An 11,110-nucleotide genomic window follows, 5' to 3' on the forward strand; every position below is an offset into this window, starting at 1 on the left:
CCAAACGTGAGGATTTGTCTTTGTTCGCACTGACACCCTTGTGACGTGCAATTAACCGCTTCATCGGCAATAATTATTGTCGTTTTACTGTCTCACTTATGGGATGCACACGCGGCGACACTAACAAGTCGATACAAAAGCGGCGCAATATTAAAAACAAAGTCCCAGCGATGAATTCACACATTTATTTGTTCTAGATGAAAGGCCAAACATATTGTAACAACTTGCAGTAATAATGCTGTTGGCTCGAGCGCAGCTAGTTGACTGAGTAAACAAACAGAGGGCATCCAGTAAACAAGTCGCCCAGAGCAACAGGTCGGAAGCATTCAATCCATCCAGCATCTCTCCAGGCGCATGTGCAGGAGTTTTGCGAGACTAAGCGGATAATATTTAACTCTGTGATCTGTAATTCGAATGATAATTTCATTTTAACTCTTACATTAACAAACCCATTTTAAGTAAAATAAAAAATTATTTTTTTAACGGCTATTCAACTTAAATTTGAATTCAAATGTTACAACCTTTTAGAAGGCTGCCGTACTGCCAAAAAGGGCATGCAATTGGCAGTCCTATAAATGCGGTAGCGCTCTCTAGTGGCCTTAATTTAAACTGCTGTTCGAGCAACCCAACAGATGGCAGCACTGAGAAAGTCATAATTTAAAATGGTTCTAAATGAAAACAAATTGAAAATAAAATCAGAATAAATATGTTTTTAAAATGTTTAAAATATATTTAATTTTAATTGTTTGTATAAACTTATAACTTATTGCGTCTTTCACACAAGACAGGTTTATTTAGAACTTTGTTTGTTTTCTTATAAGCATCACAACTGCACAGAAATATCTATAATTTTTAGCTCAACCGATTGCTTGTTGCTCGAGGCAAACATCCAAAAATAATAATTCCCAGTTCGAAAGCAGCAAGCAAAAATGTCGATGATATTTAACACGGAGTGGGGCTACCTGGAGGCCCTAACGCGGGGCTTTAAGAACGGCATGCTCAAGCACTCGGACTACCTGAACCTTACCCAGTGCGAGAGCCTCGAGGACGTGATGATCAGCATCCAGGGCACGGACTACGGCCTCATCTTCGGTGGAGACTTTTCCCAACCGAGTGTGGAGGTGATCGAGAAGGCCTTGAGGGACCGAATGCTGCAGCAGTTCTACTATATACGTAGCCATTCGACGGAACCGCTGTCCACTTTCCTGGAGTACATCCGCTATCCATATATGATAGACAACGTGGCGCTTCTGATCGCTGGCCTGAACAACCACCGATCCATGAAACGCCTGTTGAGCATGTGTCATCCCCTGGGTTTCTTCGACCAACTGGCTGCCATCGAAGTGGCCACGAATTCCGCGGACCTCTTTGACGCCATCCTGATTGACTCACCAATCGCCCAGTTCGTCCCGAACGATCTGCCCTGGGAGCATCTGAGTCACATCGATGTGGAGATCGTGCGTGCCACTTTGTACCGGGAGTACCTGGAAAACTTCTACGAATATTGCCGCAAGCTGGGTGGCAACACCGCTGACGTAATGACCAATCTGTTGTCCTTCGAGGCGGATCGTCGATCCATCACCATAGCGGTGAATGCGATCGACAGTGATATTAGGTGGGTTTCCTTGCTCGAGCCCAGAAACCAACTAAAATCATTTTAACCGAATGTTCCATCTTCACATTGTCTTGATTATTATATTTTTCGCACCCAGTCCAAAAGAACGACTTAAGATGTTTCCCTCCTGCGGTTTCCTACCCAAGATAGCCCTGGCCAGTATGTCCACTTTGAATGATAGTGAGAAAATACGGGACGTGTGTAACATGTTCGAGGGATATGGCAAGATGTTCGACAACTTTGAGCGGGACACCGATGGCATGATCACGCTGGAGGACCGTTTTCTCATGATGGAAGCCAAGAAAAACGTGCAGACCTTCCTGCAGCAGTTCCACTTTGGGGTCTTCTACTCGTTCATGAAGCTCAAGCAATTGGAGTGTCGGAACATCGTCTGGATCAGCGAGTGCATTTCTCAGCGCCAGACTGAAAAAATCAACGCCTATATTCCCATACCATTTGACTAAAGTTGTTCCCTTTTCATTCCACGTTACTCTAAGCTTATTTTGTCTTTTCCTTTTGATTTAATTCTTAAATGATGGTTTGTTCGGTAATGCATTCTAAAATTTTAAAATTTAATAAATATAAATACACTTAAAGTAATACAAAGTAGTTTGGACTTTGTATCGAAACTTAAAGTTTGTTTTTGTATAAGCGCTTTAAAAAAGTCAATATCCCAAACTTTATTAGAAAATAATATAATATATAAGTGGTTATCCCTAACTATATTTATTTAAAATAATCTAGTATGTTTTATGAATCTTAGTTGTATATGTATTTTTTTAGAAAAGTGAACGGTTTACGGAGAAACAATCGAGGTGGCAATACACAAATATCGGAGACGCCAACCATGTTAATGCGTAGTTAGCGGAGACTTACTCCGCATGTTAAAATTCGTGCACACTGTTAACTTTTCACTCCAGATATTGTACTGTAAAAAATCTGTGCAAAAATTCTTCCATCATGATTAGCAAAAAAAAAGAAAAAACAGAAAAGGAAGAGCATGAAGAAAAAAAAATAAAAAGTCATGAACACAAACAGCTCTTTTGTTGATTTCAAAGTACAGCGGGAAGAGAAGTTTTGTGGCCGCACTGGTCAAGATTAGGCTTTCAGCTGTAAAAAAAATAAATTAGCCACTTTGCCTTTCTTAATACAAAATTTACTCGTTTGTAAACTTGTCTATTTACATTTTTTTTTTAAGCACTTGGCGCGAAACACGTCGATACCGAGAGGTTTAAGCCGATAAGCATCGATAATCCCTGCCAAACATCGATAGTACTGATATTTTGAAAACATCGTTTACATGGCAGTAGGCATCGAAGTTCCCCACCCCTAGTGGTGAATTTGCGTTTTTGTGGCGGGTTTGTGCTTAGCAGTGAAATGTTAGCGAATCATCGAACTAACAGCGACATTTTAGCGAAACGTCGAACTAACAGAAAGTGAGAGAGATGGGTGGGTAAACATCGATAATCCCTGCCAAACATCGATAAGACCGATATTTTGAAAACATCGATGACATCGTTGTGGGCATCGATGTTTCCCCACCACTAAAACAACGATGTTGGGAAACGAAACGAACAAGCTGCTGCTCTCCTCGCAGCAGGAAAAACCCAATCACTACACGTAAATAAGTGGCAATTGTGCTTTCCCGAGCTGTCCGTGACCTCCGACCTTCGCTCCGTCCATTTCAGCTACCTGAAGGAGTTCCGCGTGGAGCAGTGCCAGTCCTTTTTGCAGCACAAGTGCAACCAGCATCGCCCCTTCGTCTGCTTCAATTGGCATTTTCAAAACCAGCGTCGGCGTCGCCCCGTGCGAAAACGCGATGGAACTTTCAACTACAGCGCGGATAACTATTGCACCAAATATGACGAAACCACGGGCATATGTCCCGAGGGCGACGAGTGAGTACAAAATTCCCAATTCAAATCCTACTTCTGGTGAAATCGCTGGAGGATGGGGGACAGCAATAGCGAACGACGTAGTATTTTTCCGTTTCCTCTTTGCGCTCTCTTTCCTTCGCGATGTGTGTGTATCTCTTGTCTTCGTGTTTACAAACAAAAACCATGGTGCGGGTGTGTGCGGGGACTTGGCGTCGTCTGGAAAGCTAAAAGTGAAATTGTAAGTGCGTATGTGGGTGTGTTGGTCTGAGTGTAGGCGAGGTCACCACCGTGCAAAAGTGAAAGTGATTTTCTTGGGCTAGCAAATTCTTATCAGCCTCCGCTGTGCCTTTGCAATGGTGGTTGTTGCTCTTTTAACGCTCGTATACACACACACATACGCCTCCGCTACAAGTGTGTGCGTCATTGTTTTTATTGCGTTTCGCTTTTGCGTGTTTTCTTCTTCGTTTATTTTGATTTTCCCCGGCAGCTTCGAAATGTACAGTTATTGTGGCTGTCGAGCTTTGGAGAAAAGCTCTGCGAAGCGCAAGAACGGGCTAAAAGTACTACGCAATTACGTTCGGCTAGAAGCAACAACAACAGGCGAAGTTTATGACCCAGACTCGAAATCCGACCTCTGACCCCTGCCTATTTTTACACCCTCTATTCTTTTAGGATCAAATGGGTATACCGAATATGAGAAAAAGTGATTAGGAGCATAAACTGGATCTTTCATAAGAAATTATTTAACCAATCTGATTTATAGAGACTTAAGGTTACCCTAATACTTATTTCTAAAAAGTGAATTTAAAATTTAGAAAACGTAAGAAATTTTACAGTTAAAAACCCTACACTTACCTTACCATGAGTTCAAAGAGTATAAATTTGACTGTATCAACAATAATTAGCATATACAATCTAATCGTACTAGCGAAGTGATACATTTTCGGAAACTGTTTTAATATTGTTGAACAAAAATAAGATTCTATCTGCAAAATAAAATGCTTGAAATATCTGCACCAAATGTAACCGGTTTGTCAATTTTGGTGGGTAAGGAATATCCCAAAGTCTGGTTACTTTCTTTTGTTATGGCCTGTTTGTGCGTCACTGAAACTCCCTTCTCCTCCCACAGATGCCCCTTCTTACACCGCACTGCAGGAGACACCGAAAGGCGCTACCACCTGCGCTACTATAAGACATGCATGTGCGTACACGACACCGACAGCCGAGGATACTGCGTCAAGAATGGACTACACTGCGCCTTTGCCCACGGAATGCAGGACCAGCGCCCACCGGTCTACGATATCAAAGAACTGGAGACCTTGCAGAACGCCGAGAGCACTCTAGACAGCACTAATGCTCTAAATGCCTTGGACAAGGAGCGCAATCTGATGAACGAGGACCCCAAGTGGCAGGACACCAACTACGTGCTGGCCAACTACAAAACAGAGCCATGCAAGCGCCCACCGCGCCTCTGCCGCCAGGGATACGCCTGTCCACAGTACCACAACAGCAAAGACAAGCGTCGCTCGCCTAGGAAGTACAAGTATAGGTAAGGTTTCTTTTAAAAGTCAACCAAAAGTCAGATTTAACCCGGGTTACGCTCTCTTGTAGGTCCACTCCTTGCCCCAATGTGAAGCACGGCGAAGAATGGGGCGAGCCGGGCAACTGTGAGGCCGGCGACAACTGCCAGTACTGCCACACACGCACCGAACAGCAGTTCCATCCGGAGATCTACAAGTCGACCAAATGCAACGACGTCCAGCAGGCCGGCTACTGTCCGCGCAGCGTCTTCTGCGCCTTTGCCCATGTGGAACGTAAGTCTCGAAGAGTCCATACCCACATAGTTAATCCCCAGCTTTCAGCGCTGTGCTCCACAACCAGTTGCCGTAGGGAATTGTGTAGGGCTAATTTATGATGTTCCTGTTCTAACTCTATGTTTGTCTTTTACTCGCCTCATCAATCAACTTGAATATCTGTTTCAAACTACTATAAACCTATTGAATTAATTGAAAATCAATGCATCAATCAATTTTCGCTTTGCCGCTCGGTGTTGCTTGCCCATGTAACCATTCCCAATCCAAAACAAAATGCTTGCTCAGTGGCCGGGGAGAAGATGCGGAATCAAGAGATATCACTGAGCGAGTTTATTTCCCATGCCTTGCCCGACCTAAAGGCCCAGGATGTGTTTCAGAGGGGCGACAATGTACGTATGACCCAACCAATAACACTCATTCAAAATCCAAGCCTTCGATGTGCCTTGCCTAACCCAAAACCTACTACCACACATTGTTCGTCGCTCTAATCCAGCTAACCAACATCAGCTAACTGCTAAAAAAACTCTACCCTTACCAAATCATTCAATCCTGTGGCCTGCACTCATTGCGATCCTCGATTTTTTTCTTTTCGTTTCGTTCTCTTCGTAGTTGTTAAACATTGATGGTAATAGTACCAATAAAATGTTGGTAGATGCTTTGGAAAACACAACAAGTCCCAGCAAATTTTTAAGTTTCTCACGACCTATGGATAGTCGTTGTGAGTATTTAAGAGTCCTGACATGCGAACACCTAAGTTACACGCCAGAATTTACTACTTTAAATGTTGGTTGTGGACAAAATGTCAGCGCTAAGACAGCAATCGCCTCGCTTTGTGCCCAACTTGCTTAACCGAAACTTAATTAATTATTTGTCTTCACTCTTTGCAAGCAGCTTGCTCACTGGACGATCCGCGCGAGAACTCATTGTCGGCGAGTCTGGCAAATACTAGCTTATTAACACGTTCCTCGGCGCCAATTAACATTCCTAATACGACTCTAAGTAACTCAATAAACGGTAAGTCATTAACGATACACGTTTATCGTCTATTTGCTAATGCTTTTACAATTTCCATTTGCATAGATTTCAACTCAGGTGGCTTTGCCGTCAACATTCCCAGCAGCTCGCTCACCTACAGTCCCACCAACCATGCCAATCTCTTTAATGTGGACGCCTTTAACTATGGCGGCTCAAACAAGCTCAGCAATTCCCTCTCGGCCACACAGAACGAAAGCAGTCTCTTCTTTCCGTCGCGCATCATATCGCCCGGTTTTGGCGATGGCTTGTCGATTAGTCCTTCGGTCAGGATATCCGAAATGAATACCATACGCGACGACATCAACAGCAGCTCTGTGGGAAATAGTCTGTTCGAGAATACCTTGAATACGGCCAAAAATGCGTTTAGTCTTCAATCGCTGCAATCTCAAAACAACAGCGACCTCGGCCGCATCACCAACGAGCTGCTCACAAAGAATGCTCAGATCCACAAGTTAAACGGGCGCTACGAGGACATGGCTTGCAAGCTGAAGATCGCCGAGCTGCATCGCGACAAGGCCAAGCAGGAGGCACAGGAGTGGAAGGAACGCTACGACCTGGCCCAGATTCAGCTCAACTTGCCGGCAGAGCTACGGGACTTGTCCATACAGAAACTTAAGCAATTGCAGGTTAGTCACAATACAGTACTCATACCTTAGTGGACCTAACCAGTTTCAATTTCAGTCAAAGCTGCGCACTGACTTGGAGGAGGTCGACAAAGTATTATATTTAGAGAATGCCAAGAAGTGCATGAAGTGCGAGGAGAACAATCGCACGGTAACTCTGGAACCATGCAACCACTTGTCCATCTGCAATACTTGCGCTGGCTCGGTCACCGAGTGTCCCTACTGTCAGGTGCCGGTGATAACCACCCACACCTAGAACATGTTTTATCAGCAACAGGACCACAAGTGGCCCTTTGGCTGAAAATCGGATACGAAAAATGATAACGATGGGATATGGATGGATCGTGGGGATCAAGAGCGCGAACAACATGACAATGTGAACTCACAAAGCAAACTTTAGTCATAAGCACAACGTTTAAACTTTTGATCGTTTAGGAGATGCCACATGCCAATACACATGTGCATGGGGCAAAGAATATATAATTTATATTTCCACTCTACGCAAATTATGCAAATTATCGTCATGAATATTAGCAATTACTAGGCACAAACTATTAATTGATTTAGATAGCAGCTCTAAACAAATAAGTGTATGATTTTATTTTTGTTTTTTTTTTAATCAAAACAACTACAGGAACATTCGCAAAAAAAATTTTAAATTTTTATTTTTTTACTATCGTTGCATAACCAATTCTTTTAATTTTTTCAGTGTCTTAGGCTTATTTTTAATATCTAAACAACTGCACGAATTTGCAATATTTCTCATATACTCTTTTTTATCAGCATATTATTTGTGTATCTTTTATTTGTATTTTGAATATGCTTCACTTTCAGTCATATTGTACTTTTCACTAGTATTACTTAAGAAATTAAACTAAACCATTACAAAATGTAATTGGTTGAAGATATGATAAATATAAAATATATTAATTTTTCTAGACACTTTTAGCAATTGACTATTAACAAATTTATAGAAACCAACAAATTGAACAAGTTAATAATCTTTAACAATGTATTTTCGCATAGAAGAGCAGCAAAAAACCACAAACAAACAAAAACCACCAGTGATTTTATATAAGCCGATTTTCAAACTGTATTTTATATGTATGTGTTTCAAACTTGTGAAAACAAACGACAACTAAAAGCCAAGACAAGCGTCATAAAATCTATGTAACTGACAGGTAAACAATCTTAGTCAGTATTTTGCTTTTATATTATTTTTCCAACTGCACAGAAGTAATTATAGACCTTAGAATGACTTGTAACTGAATGCGACAACGCCGTTTTTCCTTATAGAAGAGTTAATTTTGTTTTGTGAAAACTAAGTTAAATGTATTAAGACACTTTGCTTTTATTTTGGCTTTGGTGGGTGCACCGTCGGTAATAAAATGCCAATAGCAAGCCACAAAATTACAAACTTACGTATATACTCTATTAGGTTATTGTGTGATTTATATAGTGCTTTAAGTACTTACTTTGCAGCTGACTTCAATCTTCAGTTTACTTTCATAGTCTCAACTGGACGCTTCCAATGTAGTAAAAGCAAAAAGAATCGTCAATGTCAGAACGTAACATATAAGAATACTAAAATCAAGCATTCGGCTCAAGGTACAAGAACGAATATGAATAGATATATATTTATGAAACATTTGAAAGCAGATTCGATAAGCGTGATGTAGAAAGCATAAACAATAAAAGTAACTCAATACAGCGAAATGAACAGAGTTTAATGAAAATGTTAACCAGAGTTAATGTAAAACCGTCTTCAAAAACCATTGTATTTTTTTGTGCGAAAATAAAGTTATCAAACGTAATCAATTGGTAGCTGTGGTCAATGTTGTATGAAACTGAAACAAGTTGTTAGCTAGTTGAGTTAAATGGAAAAATCATGTAATCAAAACGGGGCTGTTTTGGGAAAGAATTGGAAATGCAACAGCATAGGCATTTATTGGTAACAAGAGCAACACTATGAATATATACAAAGTAAAAGAAAACTTTGAAATACATTATTACGAAGCTAAATAAAAAAGGCAGCGCAAAGGCTTTTATCTCTGTGTGTGTTTGTGTTTTGTAGAAGCCAAATAATCAAGAAATACAAAATAATAAACATAACAATAAAAAATGTGTGTTAACTTGTAATGCTTTAATAGTTTATGACAAAAGTGTACACAAAACTAAAAAAAAAACTAAAAAATCACGAAAACAAAAACGTAATGAATTGGTTTTATAATGGAGCTGTTGAGTCGCAAATCCCGTGTGTGTAATACCAAACTTAAATGCATGCACAATTCTCTGAATATCTTTGACTCTCTTCGACCGGGCACAGTTTAAAAATTTGCTAATTTACTTTACTTATAAATCTCTATGAATATACATGGGAGATCTATCGACTTACGGGTTTTCCAACCTCAATCCAAACCAACAAATGCAAAGCAATTTACAACATGTCAAGAAATCCATTTCACGCCATCTCAACTATGAGGAATCAAATCAGAACCCAGATCGAAAATTATATGTACGTTACATACATATATATTTATAGATGACACATGTATTTTGTATACGCTACTGTAAGAGTGATTTTTATGTGATTTTGAAACTACTTGAATATGTGATCCAGAAATATATAAAAAACAAAAAGAACAAAAAAAATACAAATATTTATATATAAATGCAAGCTAGCGACAGCAAACAGCAATAAAACAAATCAAATTGTAAACCAACTTGACTTTATGTACAACAACAATGACAACAACAAAAAATATGTTGTAAAGCTCCAGCTCCATTTAGAAAACGAAATGCAAAGAGGAGAATTTTAATAGTTGAAAAAATTGATACGCATAGAATACCTAAAAAATTGTCTTACACATTTAGACCAGAACGTGAAATCAATCTTAATGAAATGAACAGCTAGAACAGCTATATTAAATGTCTAAAATATCATATTAATTTAGCAAATAAGCGTTCCCAAACATTAGTTTTAACGAATGAAATAATAAACGAGTAACAAAAGCAAAGGCAATTACTTCTACACAATTAGAACAAAGAACAAATGTTTGCTACCAATTGTTTCAACTAGTTAACTCTAAATAAATTAACAAATTATAGAAAACTGAAACTAAAGGTTTAAAATGATTAGTTAACCACAAATAGCAACCGAAAACCAGAAAACTCTGAACACCGAACAGGAATTTTAAAGATGAAATCGCGGAGACCGAGCAATTTGCAACCGAAAGTACTGTCTAGTATTTTAAACTTGTCTACAACAATTATGAATCAAGTAGACTAATGCAATTTTGTGCGAACCAAGCCCACACAGACACACACAATAAGTGAAACACGATAAACTAAGTGAAATAAATTTGAATGAAATTATTTTTTTCTAGAATACTACAAATGTGTGTCAAGACCTAAATGAAATAAGCAGAATTTGAAACTTTTACTAGAAATAAACGCTGAACTAGACTCGAAGAAATTCGACAGCTCTTTATAAGTTAACTTACAACTAGCCTAGGCAATAGGTAATATGACAAATATATTTACTATTTACCCGTATAGAATATCTATGAAAATTTTACAAATCATTTGCCGTTCATGTCTGCTATATCTCCCTTGAGCTAAGATCAGTTTAAATATTGTATATTCTTTTTGTTTACCTCGGTCTATATAACATCTGTCGAATAATATTAACACCGATCCACTGATATTGGTCAGATGTCATAAAGCTTTTGGCTTATAAAGTTTCTTATCGGGGATTAATTGCCGCGGAAACAGGGCCATAGCAATTTATTTTTATCACTTGCAGTATAAATTAAAGTACATTCTCTTGGTAATATAAAACTTAAAGACCAAAAACAATATTTGCTTAACGACGTTCACACGTTTTCATTATTTTGTTCGTTCTTTTCGTAGTGACTCGATTTATTTCCTCGCCTCACCAAGCAAATGTTGTGTGTTATTGCTAAAGATATTGACAAAAGTGAACAAATATACATTTAGAGAGAAGCAGGATCAATAAATTCGTGTTGTAATGCTTGGCAAATGATCAAAGCGAAAGAATTGACAAAGCTGCAAACAATAGACTCCGACTCAAAAACACCCTTCCACATTGTAGACAATGCAACCTTAACAAATCAATTATTTAAC

General features: G+C 39.3%; 2 protein-coding genes across 5 annotated transcripts; both read left to right on the forward strand.

Annotated features, from left to right (window-relative positions):
* Positions 1-49: 49 nt before the first annotated feature.
* On the forward strand, positions 50-2,158 carry LOC128266775 (probable V-type proton ATPase subunit d 2). Of its 2 annotated transcripts, none has more exons than XM_053003518.1 (3): positions 50-315; positions 857-1,615; positions 1,713-2,158. In XM_053003518.1, the coding sequence occupies exons 2-3, from the start codon at positions 930-932 to the stop codon at positions 2,077-2,079; spliced, it is 1,053 nt and encodes a 350-aa protein (XP_052859478.1). In that variant the 5' UTR covers positions 50-315; positions 857-929; the 3' UTR covers positions 2,080-2,158. The 2 variants fall into 2 exon arrangements, with proteins under 2 accessions (XP_052859478.1, XP_052859479.1); XM_053003519.1 differs by lacking the exon at positions 50-315 and adding an exon at positions 388-405.
* A 937-nt stretch (positions 2,159-3,095) lies between these two features.
* On the forward strand, positions 3,096-8,885 carry LOC128254293 (RING finger protein unkempt). 3 transcript variants are annotated; one of them, XM_052983287.1, is made up of 9 exons: positions 3,096-3,235; positions 3,304-3,513; positions 4,622-5,041; positions 5,104-5,306; positions 5,592-5,695; positions 5,916-6,024; positions 6,198-6,320; positions 6,387-6,967; positions 7,023-8,885. In XM_052983287.1, exons 1-9 carry the CDS (start codon positions 3,171-3,173, stop codon positions 7,218-7,220), a joined length of 2,013 nt encoding a protein of 670 aa, XP_052839247.1. In that variant the 5' UTR covers positions 3,096-3,170; the 3' UTR covers positions 7,221-8,885. The 3 variants fall into 3 exon arrangements, with proteins under 3 accessions (XP_052839247.1, XP_052839267.1, XP_052839258.1); XM_052983307.1 differs by lacking the exons at positions 5,592-5,695; positions 5,916-6,024; XM_052983298.1 differs by lacking the exons at positions 5,592-5,695; positions 5,916-6,024 and having other exon boundaries at positions 6,198-6,967.
* The last annotated feature ends 2,225 nt before the right edge of the window (positions 8,886-11,110 follow it).

This window comes from Drosophila gunungcola, chromosome 3R, assembly GCF_025200985.1.
Source record: "Drosophila gunungcola strain Sukarami chromosome 3R, Dgunungcola_SK_2, whole genome shotgun sequence".
Lineage (NCBI taxonomy): Eukaryota > Metazoa > Arthropoda > Insecta > Diptera > Drosophilidae > Drosophila > Drosophila gunungcola.